The sequence below is a fragment of the Oncorhynchus masou genome, chromosome 28 (genome assembly GCF_036934945.1).
Source record: "Oncorhynchus masou masou isolate Uvic2021 chromosome 28, UVic_Omas_1.1, whole genome shotgun sequence".
Classification (NCBI taxonomy): domain Eukaryota; kingdom Metazoa; phylum Chordata; class Actinopteri; order Salmoniformes; family Salmonidae; genus Oncorhynchus; species Oncorhynchus masou.
Window position 1 is genome coordinate 49,376,436 of NC_088239.1, and position 20,818 is coordinate 49,397,253.

At 40.2% G+C, this 20,818-nt stretch overlaps 1 protein-coding gene across 1 annotated transcript; it reads right to left on the minus strand.

Annotated features, from left to right (window-relative positions):
• Nucleotides 1-1,966: 1,966 nt before the first annotated feature.
• LOC135517786 (leukemia inhibitory factor receptor-like) lies at nt 1,967-14,910 on the minus strand. The gene is given in 21 exon segments (XM_064942385.1): nt 1,967-2,319; nt 2,527-3,483; nt 3,727-5,303; nt 5,418-5,484; nt 7,388-7,481; nt 7,563-7,688; nt 7,814-7,981; nt 8,079-8,180; nt 8,710-9,088; nt 11,078-11,139; nt 11,293-11,446; nt 11,539-11,675; nt 11,782-11,918; nt 12,103-12,229; nt 12,374-12,628; nt 12,742-12,895; nt 13,016-13,185; nt 13,302-13,386; nt 13,389-13,502; nt 13,789-14,717; nt 14,807-14,910. Coding segments are annotated over 17 exon segments (2,745 nt in total). The 5' UTR covers nt 13,461-13,502; nt 13,789-14,717; nt 14,807-14,910; the 3' UTR covers nt 1,967-2,319; nt 2,527-3,483; nt 3,727-4,847.
• Between the last annotated feature and the right edge of the window lie 5,908 nt (nt 14,911-20,818).

Here is a 20,818-nt window from a genome sequence, read left to right on the forward strand (position 1 = left end):
TGTGTATTCTGAAGTGTGTTTGATTGTCAAAGACAAAAAAGAGTGTTTCCAAAAATAAACGGTAGCCACATTTTGTCTCGAGTAAAACGTCCTCCCAAGACAGTTAACGGCACGGGAGTTAACAACTTTGACACTCCCCTCTACCGGGACACTGGAAACGGAGACTAATACTCTGACAAAGTGAGTTATCATTAAAAGACAAGGAGGAAGGTGTGTCCAGTAGTGATTCATTAATTGTCTTATCGATCTAAGTTTTATTATCCAAGCGATACATAGCCGACGGGCATAGTGAGACTAAGTTGACTAAAGGTCCTCACACTCAACTAGATACATCACAGAGGGGAAATACTCAACCACAAGGAAATCATATAGAGACTGGTAGGAAGAAGGCTTAATAACAACTCAAGGATCCATTAGTGGTGTAAAAGGAGTCTAGAGGATAAACGTGGGGTTCACAAATCCCAGCTTGAGCTAGACTGTTGAGTGACAAGGCAAAAGACCTCCCTACGCGGACAACGTATCGATAAAGAAAGCAAGGCAGGGCTACGCGAGCGGTCCTGGTTATACGGAGATAGCCTGAAGTATCTATAGTGCCCTGTCCAATCCAGGGAACCGGACGCTAACCACCTCTTGCACCCCACTGCCAGCCAAGGGGCGGGGCTGAAGGTTTCGTATCGCGACACTATGACCAATAAGCATACTATATACTCAATTCACGTCACAAATAGTAGGGTTGGTATGGGTCGTATGAGTATTCGAACACAGCTTGGGAGTGGGCAGGAGAACGTTCCCTGATCTCGAGATACCCCGCGTTTACTAGCACGCGGTGCCGCGCGATGAAACAACGCTTCCCATTAATTTCAATGGAAGGAATGCAGAGAGAGCGGGGGCCTTTGGGCGGTGCGAATGTGGCCTGGGAGGCGGTGAAAAGGATACGTTTTTATTTTTTACGACAATCGTATCGGGTGATTTAGCAAACTAGCTGACTATCCAACATTAGACAACTAGCTTTATGGTTGTTGTGACATGAGTATGAAAATGTAATGTTTTAGGGACTCCTGAAACCAACAGCAAACCAGGCTGTCGTCTTGTGAAACAGTGAATGTACAGAATCTAGCTAGCTAAAACATTCACTGCAAATTGAATGTACAATTTTGTGAGCTTGCCTTGCTGATATTTGCCGTACAATGCAGATAGATGAAATAATGTAGCTAGCTAACTATTTTCTTGCTTATTGTGCAGTGGAGGATACAAAATACCTGTATGTCTATGGATGTGTAGATAGCTTTGTAGCCGATCTGTGTATAGACCCTAAAACATTTGTTGTACAAATTAGTTCAGAACCTAGCTATAAACCTCAGCTATCATAGCCAACTTCAAAACTGTCTGAATGACATTAATGAAGCCTATGGATTGAGTAGAATAATATAACTTGTTTCCAAAGAAGTCATATATACATGTAGTTATTCCCATGCATGAGATCCCCACATTGTATGTAGCCTGTACATTTAATATATTCACTGATCATGTACTCTGTGGCAAATAAAGGTACAGTTCAGGTATCAATGTCAGATTATTTTTCAGTCATATCCAATACCAGGTGCATAAAATTCCAGTCTTTGAATGATGCTGTGTCTGCATGTATGTTTGTATGTATGTATGTATTACAATGATACACTTCAACAGTGTTTACCAGTCTTGGTCCTGGGACATCAATGGTTACACATTGTAACTATGAAATAGACTAGAAACATGATTTAACTAGTTAAAGGTTGATTTGTAATTCATATACACGTAAATATATATATATTTTTAAATGTACACCACTTCCTATGCATCATGTACATTCTCAAACCGGTTCATCTCAATATCTAATTTCCATAATCTGCATTGATCTGATAAACACAGGATAGGTGTAGTATTTCATCAAATGAGACTTCATTTTAACCAGTAGAGAATGTGAAATCCTTTATTGAAAAAAGTTAATTGTCCAAGTGTTATAAACATTATAATTGTAATATTATAAATACATGTTTAATCTGTAGTTCAATGCACATCTGTTGTGCATTATAAAAACAGAGGAAGAAATAGGTGGTGAGAGAGGTGTAAAAGGGAAGGAGGTAAGAACATAGGAGCTGGGAAGGCAGCATATGATTAATGAATCACAGTGCTACCATCATTTTCTCTCAGTTAATCACAATTACACAATAGTGTCTCCTAACCAGCCTTGGGCTCCCAGTCGGCCCAAAGGTTATCTTTAGAGAGGGTGAGGTGGCGACAGGACTGGGGGTTGGCATCCTCTCTCACATCAAAACATACCTGCACACGAGAGACCGATGGAGAGATAAAATGTTTATTCTAAAAACCAAAGGCTTAAACCTGCTAACACTGTCAGTCATCCTAATCATCAGGTGGAAATGCAAAACTGACCGTGGATCATTAACTCTGGTACAACTGAATCTCTATTTCAGTGTAAAGAATCTCTTCAATAATATTTTCTGTTGATCTGACAAAGTGAGCTCTCACCTCTGATCATGCTGTGCCCTCTAAGTAGCCAGTTCAGATGCGGGAGGGGTTCGCTGACACAGCTGATATAACCTAGAGGATATAGGGAGAAGGGAGAGCGGGATGAAGTGAAGGAGAGAGACTGTTGAGAAAATAAGGTAGTTAAAGAGAGTATTCAACAATCTGTGTGTGGCCTTACCTGGTGCCTACACTAAGTGGCTGCATTAGTACCTTATGCTGAAAAACATGGACGGACACACGAGGACGAACAATATAGCGCATTTCTAGAAATAATTTATGGTCTTACTATTCTCCATGGCTTGCCCTCTTGCCTATACTTTGGAGGTGGAAGGAGCCACAGTTATACACCTGAGCCTGCTTACTGCACAACGCAATCCATCAATCATACTGATACATGTGTGGGTTATAGGGTGTCTAATTGTTTAAACTTTATTCAATATGGATGACTTAAAATAGCCTGTTTTGTTTTTGTAGACATCACACCCTTACCAACACCTGAGAAGTAGAAATCAAAGAGAGAAACTGGGAATTGAATAACTGCAGTTGACATAGCTAAGTAAATGGAAGAATACTCTTATTGCAATGTGGATGGCTCTTAAAAGAGCCTTTGGTTGTGCAGTGTAGTCTATGGTGTTGCCAGGGAACAGAACCCTCTTCAAAGAAGTAGGAGGTGAAGATCTCCCGCACACGGAATGCTTCTCTTGCTGCGTTGTTGGACCCCATCCTTGAAACATCCTGCAGGGCACCAGACTTCTCCTCTGGCACACACCGGCGAGCTGCAGATCCCCCTCCCGGTCCTCGTGTCCATCCTCATGAAGTTACGCAGGACACCGGTAGCCTTCACACACCTGAATTCCTCCAGGAGGCGGCCCAGATGGCCCTGGTCACTCAACCTTGCAGTTCCCTACACGGTAACTGTAGTCAATCCTTTTGAAGGAATCTCCATTTACAAGATATCTGTAGGAATATGGAAGACAATGTCATTATTAGACTTACATCAACAGGTCATTGTGGATTACTAAAGTATAATATACCTTACAACAAAGCATGAGAACATTGAAGTGATAGATGCATGGACACACATGTGCATGTGTAGCATATGACAATAACAGGATCATAACAAGGATAGCATCACAAATGAATACCACTCGAAGCTTAATGATGAGTTGATCATTTGAAGGCAAAAACAAAAATGTGCACCCCTTTGAGTCCCCAGGACCAGGACTGAGAACCACTGCTCTTCATTTGGGACCTCTTCATCCGTAGACAGGCTTTCAGAGCTCTCTTTATCTGAGGACAGAAACACTCACAAGAAACAGACTTCATTATACTGAAATTACACTACACTCAATATTATGTTACTTTTACCTCCGTCCTCACTTCTAGGGACTGGAACTACACAAAAGAACCTGCCCTATCCAGAATAACCTACTCTCTCACTTTGAAAGTTGGGGCTGCTAAAAATGATCCTTTCACCCTCCTCCATGGCATTTGGAGTTTGTTTTTTTACAGTGATAAATACATCAAGATAGCTAGCTAATATGAAGTTGGGTAACGTTAACTGGTGACATTTAATTCGCTTAACAGTATGTCTAGCTAGCCAACTAGCTAGCTCATTTGAGTTAGCCTGCACTGTAACAATTTTTATTTGTTTTACATTTTCGAAATGTATTTACCTTACTTACTTGAATAGGTTCTCCCAGCCATGTCGATAATTGGAAACGTTTGATAATTGTAAAAGTTTGTCACCAGAGCGTTTTAGACCATATTACAATTGAACTATTTACCCATTTAATAACCGGACCTTCATACAAATTTGCTATGCTGAATTCTTGACGCACAATCGAACGTCTATATGCTGCCAGAAAAAAAGCCGGTGTGAAATAGCTAGTTAAAATTAGTTGGGTGAGCGCTAGCGTTTCAATCGGTGACGTCACTCGCTCTGAGACTAGAAGTAGTTGTACCCCTTGCAACGGTGCTTCGAGGGAGACTGTTGTTGATGTGTGCAGAAGGTCCCTGGTTTGGGCGAAGGACAGAAGCAACACTTACTGTTACATAATTACTCATCCTGTATCTATCAAAACATTTCTGCTGTCATCTAAATATTTCACATAAAGCAACATATCAAGTCATCAGAGAGAAGTGCATTTAAATAAATACAGGCACAGCAGTTAATTATTTCTGTTTGATAAGCCACTTTTATTTCCAGCAGTGCAATCATGGCCCAATCAAAATCTTAATTGGTGGTCTTAGCTGTGTTAGTGCTGGAACAAAAAATATGAATTGAGTGGAGCTGAAGGAAATAGGGCTGCCCAGAAGCTCTACTCCTGGAGAGGAGAGCTGTCTTCTATGTGACACTGGAACTTGTAACCCCGGGAATCAGTCTCAAAGGGCACATAAGACATGGTGTTGTGTAGTTCTGGGTTAGGACAGGAGAAAGAGTTCCTATCCGGCTCATATCCCACAGACTGTCCCATGTCTAAACTAGCCTGTACTTCTACGTTGTATGAGGGGTTCTGAATTACTGTGCCTGAGAGTTGAGAGAATGGGGTCGCCATCGTGTGAGGAGAGAAGGTGAAGTGTCCTGAAGTGGTCTTGGTGTGGAGCTGGTTGTAGTACCCATGCAGAGCTGGGACATCGGAGTTTGTGTTGGTTAAGGCACCCTTTCCAGCATTGTTATCTAGTACAGCTTCTCCAGACTGCTCTCGGTTACACACTATATCAATCTCACTGGGTTGACATGGCTCCACATAGTGGATTTGGTGGCCATTGCTCTCCTGGAAAACAAGAAAAACGTTAATATCAGGATATACTCTACCTGCAGCAAGTACTGCTTTCTAGTCTAGAGTGCTTATATGCAAAAACAAGATGGAGTTGGACCGAGGACCTACCAGTGGTGTCAACCATTCCTCCTTCCATACTGGGTTTGGAATTTTAGGATACAGGTTCCCTTTCACACTGTTGACATGAAGAAAATAAATTGTTGATAAAATAGTCATATGGACAGGTCCTGGAAAAAATAACAGCCAGTGGGATGGGCACCGTCTTTGTAACAGCATTTTATGACAAACATATCATAAATATTTTCAAGAGCAGTTTGTAACATTGCAAAAATCTGAAACTGTTTGTCCAAAAATTATGCAGAAAAGCTAATCCATGCTTTTGACACTTCAAGATTAGACTGCTGTGAGACCAGGCTGTACTGAAATGCTCTACTCTCTGGCTACCTATGAACATTTGAACATCTTGAAGAACAATCTTGCCTAAATGGCCATGTACTCTTACAATCTCCACCCGGCACAGCCAGAAGAGGACTGGCCACCCCTGAGCCTGGTTCCTCTCTAGGTTTCTTTCTAGGGTCCTTCCTTTCTAGGGAGTTTTTCCTAGCCACCATGCTTCAATATCTGCATTGCTTCCTCTGAGTATTTGTATACCAACGTTGTGACAACTGTTGACGTAAAAAGGGCTTTGGGTCGTTCCACCTTAAAAAGCACATCTCAGATTGTTCTGAAATCGTTTCTGTTGTTAGAGACAGACAAGATTAGTATTCCTGCAACATTGTTTTGTAAAAATATAATTTGATCTCTGAAAAATTGAGCTAATTGATTGCATACAAATTGCCCATTTTAATTGGATTCATATTATTCAATATAGTACCTAACATCATATTTAGACCAAACGTCTTTCTAACAACGAGATCGACATGAGGAGTCCAAAGGAATGGTCTAAAGTCACCTACAGACACCCCACACCAATCCCAAACCAACAGGTATATATTATCAGTTCTGTGTCTGACTAGTTGTATGGAGCTGCAGCTCTGAGTGTTGTTTCTTCATCCTCAGTGAATTTGGTAATGTTTTTTCCCCCTGTTCAGAGAAATTAGTCATTGAAGTTGTTAGGTTTCTGTCCCATCCTATATTCTCATATTACTGGTTTCTGGCCACTAGATGCTGCTGTTCCTATTATTAGGTGAAGAAGTTAGAAGATCCCCCCTGAACGTTAATTAAAGGGAGTTCACCCAAATTACAAAATGATATTGGTTTCCTTACCCTGTAAGCAGTCTATTGGCAAAAGTTGACAGCAACCCATGCTTTGTTTTTTTTGGCCAATGTTTCATATGTTAACTTTTGGCATTTGTGACACAAATCCAATGCAAGTAAATGGTACCTAATATTAGCATTTTCACACTTCAAATCATCCTAAAGTATCTAAAAATGTATTGTGTAACTCAATGATGTTACTTATAGATGGGGGGGGGGGGTTGGTTGGTTCTTAAAAATAAAAATCACCTAATAGCGGGAATAGCACCCTCTACTAGTCAGAACCCGGTAATATCAGACTACAGGATGGGACAGAAACCTAACAGCTTCCATGACTAATTTCTCTGAACAGCGGGGGAAAAAATTACCAAATTTACTGAGAATATTACATTGGATAAAGAAACAACACTCAGAGCTGCAACTCCATACAACTAGTCAGACAGTGAACTGATACTGTATACTCGTTGTTGGGTTGGGATGGGCTGGTGTTTTGTATTGGTGTGGGATGTGCAGGGTCCATAGGTGGCTTTTGACCATTCATTGTTAGAAAAAAAAGTTTGGTCCAAATCAGATGTTAGGTTCTATATTCCTATAAATTAAAATTTATGTGCAATCAGTTAAGCTTTATTTCTCAGATATGTAATTATATTTGAACAAAATAATGTTGCACAAATGCAAATCTTATCTGTTTCTAACTACAGAAACAATTACCGAACAATCTGAAATGGTGGGTGTCTTGGCTTTCTGAAATGACATGGAACAACCCACTTTATAAAATACATTTGATTGATTGGATGATATGACAGTAAACATGTTCCTACCATTTCCAGTTTCTGTAGCATAAGATGGTGACCAGAGCGAGGAGACAGGCAGCTGAACCCAGGGAAATGATAATCACTGTGATCAACTGATCAGCTGTGGAATGAAGTCAGAAAGTTACAGCTTTTTACAAAGCAGCAGCAATAAAAATACACAGCTGAATAGGTCAGGACATACTCTGGGGGTTCATCTGGAGGAAGACTGGTGAAGAGTCTCCGCCCTCTCCTACTGATGTGAGGGCCTTCACTATGAATCTGTAGGAGCTGACGGGTAAGCCTGTCAGATTCTTGGCCCCAGTCTCATCTGGCCATCATAGCAGGCAATGATCCAAAAAGAAGGGAAAAAAAAAAGGAAGCAGCAAGATATGATTACATTTAATTAATTTGTCTCCGAATACTGTAAATCTTCTCTGGGCATGTGTTCCATACCTGTAGTCACATTGAAAATGCTGGAAGGATGGGAAGTATCAAAGTAGTTTATGATGTAACCATGAATGAACGCTGTCTGACTCTCCGGGGGAATACCAGTCCAGGAGATCAGAACCGTGTCCGAACCATGCTGTTCTGCAGCCAACCTCTGAATCGGTCCTTTTGGAACTATGTAGCAAAGATAGAGATGGATGGTCAAATACTATAGCAAGAGGAAAGAGAATGAAGAATTCTGGATTTATAAGTCAGAAGAGTGGATACTTACGGCACTCTTTTACATAGCCCTCCCTTCTCTCCCATAGCTCTGGAGCCCCTGGAGTACAGGCAAATATGGAGAGTGTGTACCTCACCCCCTCTTCAAAGCTAGCTGGGTGTGAGAAACCGCAACAAGGGCATGAAGGTATACATATTCTTCATGAACCAAACTCCAAAGGTATTACAATAACTATTAAAAAGCATTTACCCTGTGACATGGCGTTTGAGCAATTTCAGCCTGACCTGGGTTCAAATACTATTTCAAATATCTCAATTACTTTCACATACATTTCGAAGTAATTATTCAGATTTTTTATTATAAAAGACAAGTAGTTGAATATTGGAAGGTATCTGGAAATACACAAATATACTGACAAAAGAAAAACAAAAAAACACTCCCATGCATTTAACCCAGGTATTAGAAAATAGTATTTAAAATAATTACTTAAACACGTTCAAATAGTAGGCTATTTAATGGACATAATTTCAAATACTGCCAATAGAAGTAGCGGATTTGGGAGACATTTAAAAAAAAATACTCAACTACACAGGAAATAAGTATTTAAATAACAAAAAAATCTAATACATGTGTTTGAACCTAGATCTCATTTCAACATCCCCTTACTGAGATGGCATCTTACCTGATTGGATTCTGGCCCTGGTTATACCAGCTGGTACCTTCACCCACTCCACTCTGCATTTTTTATGTGTGGGACACCAGTCCACCACGTAGCCACAGCTAGAATTGGGGCTAGCGGACCAGGATAGGTTAAACCCACCGTCACTGCCAACAATTTTCATGGAGCTTTTACTTCTGTGAGGAAGTCTAGGAATAATGATGATCGAGGGAAGGGAGCTGCCAGCAGAGTTTTTGGCTGTAACTGTGACCCTATGCCCCTCATCAGTGGATCGATCACTGATGAGAAAGTCATTCTGAGGTGGATGGAGAATTGTCTCCTGCCTTCCCCAGGTTACCTCATAGTCCTTGATCTGCCCATGACTCTGATTCACTGTAAGGGGCTAAAGAGAAAGGGATGAATATCATAATCTTTTTGATATAATTCATAGTGGGCTCCAAAATTACTGGTACCCCTGACTGGCAATGCACAAACAATACTTAAACAAATATTAACAATATAATTATAGAGAAACTCAAAATACCAACATGTGAGAAATACTGTACTTTATTAATGTTTCAATGGAACCAACCAAAATCATTCAATTATTTAATACAAAATAAATTTAACCAAAATCAAGGTTTCATAATTATTGGCACTCCTCATTTAGTACTTGGTGCAACCACCTCTGGGCAAGGATGACAGCATGGAGTCTTTTCCTGTAATGTTTGACAAGGTTAAGGAACATATTTGGAGGGATTTCGGACCATTCCTCTATGCAGATCCTTTCAAGATCCTTCACATTCTTGGGTTTGCGCTTATCAACTGCCGTCTTCCACTCAGCCCACAGGTTTTCAATTGGATTGAGGTCCGGCGACTGATTTTGTTGTCACAGAAACATTTCTGTGTGGATCTTGAGGTATGTTTCGGGTCATTGTCTTGTTGGAAAATCCACTTAAGGCCAAGTCCCAGCCTTCTGGCAGAGGCAACCAGATTGTCAGCCAAAATTGCCTGATACTTAGTAGAATTCATTATGCCATCAATCTTAACCAGTGCCCCTAGACCTCTGGAATTAAAACAGCCACAAAACATCACTGACCCCCCCCCCCCCCCCTCCATATTTCACCGTGGGTATGAGGTGCCTCTCCTTGTATGCATCTCTGTTTCGACGCCAAACATGCCGATGCTGTATATGACCAAAACGTTCAATTTTGGTGTCATCTGACCAGAGCACCTTCTTCCAGTCATAATTTAAATGACGTTTGGCAAACTCCAAGCGGTTGTGTCTGTGTCTTGGGGTCAGAAAGGGCTTTCTTCTGGCAACCCTTCCAAAGAGCCTGTGAGGTGGCATCTGATGGTACTTTTTGAAACCTGGTGACCCCAAGACGCCACCAAGGCCTGCAATTCTTTCACAGTGATTCTTGGGGATTTTGTTGCTTTGCTCACTATCCTCCTCCCTATCCTGGGGGTCAAACTGTATTTGCGTCCTCTCCCTGTGAGGTTTTCAACTGTTCCATATCTTTTGAGTTTTCTAATAATTGCCCTGACAGTGCTCAGTGGTATATTCAATCGTTTGTGGATCTTCTTGTAGCCATTACCAGATTTATGAAGGTCTATGACCATCGGTCTCTTTTGAACTGCTAGTTCTTTTGTTTTCTTCATGTTGTTGGATGACAGCGTTATATTGCATGTGTGTTACCTCTTTTTTTATATACCCTAGTGAAACAGGAAGTGATGGAATGGCTCTATAGTTCCTTAAAACTTAGATAAACTTAAATAAGTGGAATTTAACTGGTTTCATTTTGGTAATGTTATTTACAATAATCTTTAAGGGTGCCATTAATTGTGAAACCTTGATTTGGAGGACATTGATTTTTAACTAAATTAATCAATTATTTTGGTTGGTTCCATTGAAACATTAATAAAGTACAGTATTTCTCACATGTTGGTATTTTGAGTTTCTCGATAATTATATTGTTTATATTTGTTTAAGCGTTGTTTGTGCATTGCCAGTCAGGGGTGCCAGTAATTTTGGAGCCCACTATCTATTAACGTCTTGATTATCAGCCCAGTCCCCAAATGTGCTATACTTAAGCAAAAAGGCCCGGGGGGGTGTGGTATATGGCCAATATACCACAACTAAGGGCTGTTCTAAGGCACAATGCAAAGCGGAATGTCTGGATACAGCCTTTGGCCGTGGTATATTGGCCATATACCACAAGGTGCCTTATTGCTATTATAAACTGATAACCAACGTAAAAAATAAATGTTTTGTTATACCTGTGGCTGTCAGCCAGTCAGCATTCAGGCCATAAACCACCCAGTTTATAATGTAGTATGACCAATAGCACATAATGTATACTATATAGTGTACACAATCTTCAAAACTTACTTTCCATAGTATCATGGTTTGGTTCCCTTCAATCTGCATCCATACATCTAACATTTCAGGAACTGGGGACAAAAAGAAGACATGATGACATAACAATTGTGAACTTTATGTAATCAAATACAATAGTTCAAACACACACCGTATGTGTACGTCTTCTTTTTTACCCGTATTTAAAAACGTGTGTCCATGTAGCTGCATATGGATTGGATACTCACTGTCCTCTTCGGTTTTGAAGGTGCTACTTTCGCTCCAGTCGCCCCATTTCCAGAAGTGCTGTTTCAATCCACAACACACCTGCACTGTGTATGTCTGGGCAGGTGCTAGGCCATGTAAAACTACTGACCTAAGACCTATGCCAGAAAAGTTCCTCTGTGAATGGAGTGTAAATGGGCTTAACATTAGTATTGCCTAGTTAATAACTCTATTGTCCATTGTATTGTAGGTGTCCTACTGTAACTTACCACGTCTATGTGCCCACTCTGGTTCAGCTGTACTTGGCAAACCATTAATAGTATATGGTACTGCGGTCTTTCCCACTGCCACTGAACACTGGCATTCACACCTGAAGCCACCACTTCCATGGGAGCTAGTAAACGCACTGGAAGGTAGAACCGCAACATTCAATAGCCTTGTAAATCAATATACTAAGAGTAAGGAATAGATTCATATGCAGTGTGCGAGGAGCTGCTATCACACTACTGTACCTCTTTTCTTCAGGTCTGCTGTGTCTCTGAGCTCCAGTGTGCCGAGCGGGTTTCTGGCAGTCAATGTCCAATTCCTCTCCCCCTGATCCACTCGTACTGTTTGATAGCAGTTTGAGACTGTTCTGTTTGGACAAGCTCTGAAGAATACATGGACAGAGAATGTCACCTCCAGTGATTATTACACAATAATACTAACAATATCATGGCCTGGGTAGTACTCCAGCCTGATAAAGACAGCTTGCTGTTGAACTGTTGGTGAATAAATTATTGCATTGGAGCTACTAGAGTGTGTGGCTTTTCCTTTTTGTACTTCTACTGTACCTTCCATTCAGGTCATAACGAGTCATCCTCTGTTTAGTCAGGTTGGTGGCCCTCCCTGTGTCCCAGTGACACTCCACTGACTCCAGGTCCCGGGTCTCACAGACAAGGTTCCTGTCCCCAGGGGGGTCTGGGGGGGGGGGATATATGTTTGAACACATCCCATATCCATTATGATTACATTCAAATGATGCTGTAAACTGTACAGTATGGCAAGGAACTACAGAGCTGCTTAGATTGGTAAGAGGGAGGCTTACAAGAAGTTTATACTTACATCCCACGTAAACACAGGTGCCATACAGAGGTGAATTACAATAGACATTGATGCAACTGGGCGGAGAGGGAGACTGCATATGCACCACCATGGCATAACTCTGGTCAATGATGTGGGTGGTGTTCATTGGAATGTTGTTGTATTTCATGTATTCAAGTCTCTGCCCTGGCCCAAGAATACAGCAGAAAGTAAAGTTGCTATTGACTTGAACCACGCTGCTTTTTGGGAAAACCTGTGGATGTGATGAGGCCCTCCCTGCAGAAAGAAAATAAGGTTACGGATGTGAAGGAACAACATTTGTTTGTGTGTACTGTGTGTGTATACATGCCTGAGTGTGATTATGCGTTAATTGAAATAAAAACACCAACCAGTGATGGTCAGTAGGGGGCTCCATTGACTGGTGTAGTTCTGGTATCGGGAGCGGAGCCTGACTGAGTGGGAGGTGCACTCTAGGGGTAAAGCCGAGGTCCAACTCCAGTGGTATTTCCTGCTGGCGAGGGCTTGTCTCACATCCACAGCTTCCTGAGGACATCAACACCCACAACCAGCCACTCATACTTCTATATAGTAACCTTGGAATTGTGTCCGGTGGTAATAAGGTCCATAGTAGTAATGTGCGGAATTGATTTGGCAAACACTCACACTGTGTACTTCAGTCATATTGACTGTTAAGAGAACCTCCACATCATAAATCAGTTTGTCCGGTACTCTGGAGGAAGATGGGTCATCTTCCCATGTTACAGATATCCTCTGGTCTTTTAGGTCATAATTCACACTCACATTCTGAGGTCCAGAAAGCAGGACACCTGGAGCTACATAGGTATAGCTTGTTACAGTATGCATGATGACAATGCAATTCAACATCACATACTGTACAGTTCTGTATCAGTCAAAACATATTGATAAAATTATAACGTTTTGGACTTACCATCTTGACCATTTTGTTCTTGGAGGCTTGAGAGGAACAGTGAAGCCCATAGCAGGAAAACCAACATGATGTTACTCCCATAAAATATGATGTGGTGAGGTGTTGGTCTGTAGTCAGCCTCAGTAGTTTCTGGTCGGGATAGTTGTTGGGTTTGCCCATAGACTGGTTGGTTGTTTAGCAACAAAACCAAAGCGTGTGCAACTTTGGGGCAAAACAGACGGGGTTGGCTTAGATTCTTGACAACAAGTAAACTTTTCGTCTCCAATGTTTATTGAAAACATAATTACAATTGCACAATGAGCACTTATTTGTTAATTATTTATGTATTTTTTATATTTTTTTTACACTGAGCACTTGTCTCAAATACATCCTTAGTTGTTGGTTAGCTAGCTAGCAATAATGGAATTGACATTCAATCAGTCAAAACACTTCAAAACAAGACATGGTATCAAGAACAAGCTGAAACGAGCTAAAAAGAGTCACTTACAATTCCCCACATGGTTGTTAGTAGCGATCTGGCCATCCAGAATCACAACTCACAGACTGTCCTGCCCCATTGAAGAGTGCGCTTCGTTTTCGTAACGTTGTCAGCTAACCCACTATACCATGAGTTTGTATCCTCAGAAAAAAATATTAAAGTGTGGTTCATTTAGGCTGGCCAAAGTGCTGTACTACAAAGACACAGCTTGGCAAAGCTTTGGGAACTGAAGGATTTGTTAAGGGGGAGGTCTTTCTTGTAAAAGCAATGTGGAAAAAAATATAAGTTTGGCACATTGACGTTTTTCTTGCTAAATTGTTTAGTGAAAACATGATACAATACAGGAAATCCTATCTATCATGAAAGTCATAGGATCAGACTGCTTTTTAGACATAGAAAAAGTTGAGAAAGCGAAACCCCTCTCTCATCGGCTGACAGATTGCTATAACACATTATGTGATTAGCCGATACGTAAATTACTTAACCGAGGTAAAAACAGTTTCAAGTTGGATATTCGCGCTTTCAAACCACTTGAGCCACAGACTCCAAATAAGTGTCATGATGTTGGAAAAATTGCGCAGAACATTGCGCAGGTCTTATATTCACGATTTGGACATGAATTCGCTTTCCAAAGCTAATAAACATGTGGAAATGTGAGCAGCATTTTGTATTCCAAGTTCATTTCGGTAGGGAGCGTAAACAAAGAACAACGTTCTTTTAACTTCGAATTTCAATAGCTCCTTGGTCATGTGACCTGACTTCAAACAAAGCATAACACGTTATAAATAATATCAAATATCAATTCAATATGACAAATTAGCCATCCATTGTGTTATATCATAAATTGTCTTACATGTTACTAACCCAGTCAGTCTTTGGGCCACATCCAGGTTCTTTATCAGTGGCACACATGAAGCAGTTGTTGGCTTTGTTGAACTCTGAAATCATAGGCATGAACTGAACATATGGTTCTCACACAACTACATAAAAATAAAGAATTTACTTTGAATTAAATGTCATTACATACCAGACATTTTAGTATATCCTCAGCCATTTCTTTTTGCAGTTGCTCCATGTGTTTTTGTGAAGGTTCTATGTCAATTTGGGAGGGGATGTTGAGGAAATTCTGTGCAACTTCCTTGGCCAACTACACCAAAAAATAAGATTGGGTTTTTGACCTAATTGTCACATAACAGCTAACCCTTCATTATTGAAAATAGAACTGTCAAACCTGCATTACAAAGACCCCACAGCTGAAGGTGTCCTGCTGCATGGTGTGAGTTATATCCCCTCCTTTCCACTTTCCACCCAGTCGTCTTTCCATGGCAGGATCTTCTCATTTTGAAGTATTCTGTTTTTTATGTAAACATGATGGAATTCTGATTAGTTATAGGCAAATTAATACACAGGACAAAATTGTATGCTGTTTTCTTTCTCACTATAATCTAGTAGAGGTAATTTCCTTTATGCCCCATTCTACACACAGCCTAAATTATAGGCACTGAACCATTTACAGGACAATAATAAAAGTAGCATATAAGATCCAACCCTATCACAGAGTGAATAAATGTAGAGCGTTTGTAGACTTTAAGAAAAAAATATGAAGTGACAGTTTCATCAGTACGTGCTTAAAGAAAGTCATATCACATAGATCACAGATGACAGTGCCCACCAAATCTATGACAATAGAGAGTGAACTGTAAGCACCGAAGTGTGTTAAAGTGTGTTTGTCAAAATATCTGAAAATGTCAGTTGTTGAACATAATACTTATATTTGCAATAGCAATTTATGATATACGCAGTTGAGGAATATTCCATGTACCAACACTACATGTAGGATGGACATTCCCACATACAGTATACACATAGCTGAAAAATGCCTCTGTGTATGATTTTACCACTCAGAATCCAGAATGGATATGACAATGGGACCAGCACAGGACATAATACACCCTTACAACAATCTACGTCTTGATCTTCTTGACTTCTTATCTGGTAAACTGCTACTGGGGGTCAAGAAAAGAGCCCCAATTAGGGGTTAGTGTACTCTAGTAAAAAAGGGCTGGTTTAGATTTTAAAACTATTGCCCTGTGTCCCCATTCATAGGGCCATGAGAGACTAGTCAGTGGTAGAATTGAGTTGGCACTTTATTGGCCCAAACACCCACAGACCCACAAGGTTGAGGTTACTCATGGATAGTAATTAGTAATTATTATTTTTTTGCATTGATGCAGTGTGTCTTCTAACTGGCGAAGAATAGGATCCAAAGTATCAGGTAGTGTTTGTTTCCATAAAGGAGGATGTCTCTCCTCATACCTCTGGCACTTTAGTCAGACTGTGTAAAAACTTTGATGGCCCATTGAGTTCCCATTGACTAAGCACCACAGAGCCTATCAATAGAGAATACACAGGTCACCTGCAGCAAGTTAATTTAACATCTACTGATTTAGAACGAGAGTTACCACAAGTCAGCACTAAGACAACAGGAGTACTGCCTCCACTATTCCAGCACCATTTCAACTTAACCATTTAAACAGCATCAAATCAACACTACATTAAAAACAAACTTAGATAACAATTTAGTTCCATCAATGTTGCTACATATCATGTGACTGTCCACGGTACTGACTTCTGTGTAAAACGGACTCTCCCTACTTGTAGACTAGTTGAAAGCCAATGCTATCCTTCTCTCATGTTTGCAAAACAGTCTATGGCTCTGTCATACAGTACACTTGAAGTTTCTGTTGTTATAGGCTAGTTGCAAGCATTTTAGCGAGGTAGCCTAAGTTCCTCGTATGGGCTACAATGAACTAGTTAATGTGAGCCTGCTAGGTTGGTGAAGGGTAGCCTAGTGGTTAGAGCATTGGACTAGTAACTGGAAGGTTGCAAGTTCAAACCCCCGAGCTGACAAGGTATATTTCTGTCGTTCTGCCCCTGAACAGGCAGTTAACCCACTGTTCCTAGGCCGTCATTGAAAATAAGAATTTGTTCTTAACTGACTTGCCTGGTTAAATAAAGGTAAAATAAAATAAATAGGTTACATATGGAACTTTAATCATCTCAGGTCAGTGGCACAACATATGCATTAATGGTTCAGATCAGAATTGACGTCATCACAGGCCTGTACAGAGAATTAAGGTCAAATCTCCATCAATGTCTTAGGAAAGAGGTTGATTTAGCAAGCTAGCTACTGCAGGACATCAACATAAGCTGACCAGAAACAGACATTTTGCTGCACCAGGACAACCCACAGTTGAGCTCAGCACATCGCTGATTGGCAAAAACAAATTATGAAGGGAGGCCAAATTCTTGCTGACATCAATCATACGCTATGGCGGTAAAATGTTATACTCTTTTGGTTGAAGAAGCGTCAGATACATGGGCTACACATACTGAGACAGAGGGGCACTGTTTCCTCGCTCAATGATTTCTCCAGTGAGGTTCAGCCACTTGCGAATTGATGGAAAATTTATGAACACAGATTAAATTTGATATTTTTTTATTGGTCCAATAATTGGGGACGCCTGGCTTCCGTTGGCATCCATAAATACACATCACTGCTTAGGATTTTGACAACATGTAAGCTATATTTCTTCAATGTTTATAGAAAACAAATACATTGACCACTTTTCTCTCAAATAGATCATTACAGTTGGTTAGCTAGTGAATTTGAGCAATATTATCATTGACATGAAATCAGTCAAAACACTGTTGTGGGGAAAAAGTACCCAATTGTCTTGAGTAAAAGTATAGATGTATTTATGTGAAAGTCAGCCAGTAAAATACTACTTGAGTAAAAGTATTTGGTTTTAAATATACTTAAGTATCAAAAATGTAAATCACTTAAAATTAATTAGATTAAGCAAAGCAGACAGCACCATTGTTTTGTTTTAAAAATTTACGGTTATCCAGGGGCCCATTCCAACACTCAGATTATTTCCAAAAGATGCATTTATGTTTAGTGAGTCCGCCAGGCCAGAGGCATTAGGGATGACTGTGTGTGCATTGTACAATATTTAGTTGAGGTTTAGGGTTAGTGAAGGATTTTTTTCCCCAAATACAATGGTTTCAGTTTTAGAGCTGCAGTTTGTCCTAAATACTTTTAAGTGTTGCAGGGATTTAATTCGCTGTAGTAGCTGATGTGTATAGTGTTAAATCATCCACATACATACACACTGGCTTTACTCAAAGCCAAGGCATGTCATTAGCAAAGTTTCAAAAAGGGGCCTAGACAGCTGCCCTGGGGAATTCCTGATTCTACCTGGATTGTTGGAGAGGCTTCCATTAAATAGAGCAGGGGGGTGCAATGCCGTATATGTTTTTTCATCAGCAGACTATGATACTGTCACACCCTGATCTGTTTCACCTGTCTTTGTGCTGGTCTCCACCCCCTCCAGGTGTTGCACATCTGCCCCCATTATCCCCCATTTATCCCCATTATACTTGTTTTTTGTCTGTTGCCAGTTGGTCTTGTCTTACCAGCGTGCCTTCCCGTGTTCCTGTTAAGTTCTGTTTCTGAGTTTTTCCCGGTTCTGACCATCCTGCCTGCCCTGACCCTGCCTGCCGTCATGTACCTGCCTGACTCCGACCTGATTACAAACCTGAGCCTGCCTGCCTGCCGTCCTGTACCTGCATGATAGATCATGTCAAAAGCTGCATTGAAGTCAAACAAAAGTCTACTATAGTGCCTTGTTGCAAACAGGATGCATGTTATTTATTAGGTTAGTGTTAGTATAATTTAATTATGACAATGTGCTTTCATTAATTGAAAGCCCTTAATCTATTTTATGAGAATTTGTAAGATTTCTTGTTTGCATAAAATAGACGCAGACCAGCCTTTAAATAATAGGTAATAGAATTTATTCTCGGAGCGCGCTACCACTTAAACACGTACAGCAGTTTATATGGAGATCATGACGTCATTTCACTGCTTTAACGAATCACCTCCTCTCGACCGGGACAAAGTAAGGTGAAAAGTTAATTCTAACTTACTAACACACTCCCAGATAACTTTTGACCCCTCAACATTACCGATCACCACTGAACTGACAGTTATAATTAACAGCAAACCTAGGAAGGCACTCACTGCCTTATCTAAAAACCCCAGAGCTAAATTTCAGTTGGGTCAACCATAGGCTAACGACCTTATGTGTTTACACAGTCCCCAACCCATTTGTTTCTGCCTAGTTAGAATGGTGTTCATTAACTTTTTATTACTCCTTGTCCTGTCACACAATCCCTTCTTATGAACTCATATTGTCAATCACTTATAAAACAGTATAAGTATAAGTTTACCTAGATAGAATTCTATTTAAAATGGGGATATTGTTTATTCATTTATCCATAATAAATCCATAATAAATTCAACAGTTAGTATTATGGACTAACTACAATGTTGAGCCATCCTCAGTTTTCTCCTATCACAGCCATTAAACTCAAACTGTTTTTAAAGTCACCATTGGCCACATGGTGAAATCCCTCAGCAGTTTCCTTCCTCTCCGGCAACTAAATTAGGAAGGACGCCTGTATCTCTTTGTAGTGATTGGGTGCTTTGATACACCATCCAAAGTGTAATAAATAACTAACCCATGCTCAAAGAGATATTGAAAGTCTGTTTTTTTACTACCAATAGGTGCTCTTATGTGCTAGCCATTGTAAAATCTCCCTGAGGGACCTCACAAACAATTATATGTGTGGGGTACAGAGATGAGGCAGTCATTAAAAAATTGTGAGAAACTATTGCACACAGTCCATGCAACTTGTAACTTGTTAAGCACATTTTACTCCTGAATTTATTTAGGCATGCCATAAATGGGTTGAATACTTATTGACTCAATACATTTCAGCTTTACATTATTAATTTTTACAAGTTCGAGAAACATAATTCCTCTGACATTATGGGGTATTATTGTGTGTTGTGTGTTAAATTCAGTCTGTAACACAACAAAATGGTAAGTTGAGGGGTGTGAATAATTTCAAGGTATAGTAGTTTTAATTTTACCCCAATTATATTTTGTGTGATTATGAAAGCTCTTGAAGATTTCAGAAATGTATCATGTGTTGTACTATGTCGGATAGTTGTCGAAAGAGGTTACAGAAGACGGAAATGCAGTGTCCCTCTTTTTTCCCCTGAATTCACCTTACTATAGTTTAGCTAGGTGCCATTTGTGTCCAAAAATTAACAGGATAACAGTACTACAAGAACCAGAGTCCTGCCTATCATACATACAGGTGGTCCCTAATATAAACTGGATATCCTTCCTTCATTGGAAAAGCCTAGAAGAATGTCCCACTTTGTCCTATTTTCACCACTGTCCTATTTTAGCGAGCTACGGTTGGTAAAGCGTGACACAAATACAGAATTTTGACATTTTATAAGCTTAACATCAAAACACAAATAGCTATGTCACTGATATGACTGTATGCCTTGTGGTGTGAGCTTCCTGTTTGAAGTTTAAGATTAAGATGGGCAAAAGAATAGACACTAGACAAAGGAACTCTGACTAGAATGCCAGCATCCCGGAGTCGCATCTTCACTGTTGACGTTGAGACTGGTGTTTTGCGGGTACTATTTAATGAAGCTGCCAGTTGAGGACTTGTGAGGTGTCTGTTTCTTAAACTTGATACTCTAATGTACCTGTCCCCTTTGTACAGTTGTGCACCGGGGGCCTCCCACTCCTCTTTCTATTCAGGTTAGAGCCAGTTTGCGTTCTGTGAAGGGAGTATTATACAGCGTTGTACGAGATCTTCAGTTTATTGGAAATTTCTTGCATGGAATAGCCTTCATTTTACAGAACAAGAATAGACTGACGGGTTTCAGAAGAAAGGCTTTGTTTCTGTCCATTTTGAGCCTGTAATCAAACCCACAAATGCTGATGCTCCAGATCCTCAACTAGTCTAAAGAAGGGCAGTTTCTTGTTAATGATGCAATCTTTGAATATTTGCATGAAAATCTCACCAATTGGATGAAAAACGAGTTTATGGTTTTGGATTGAATACTGTTTTTGGACAATACATCAAAGACACATATACACAAATA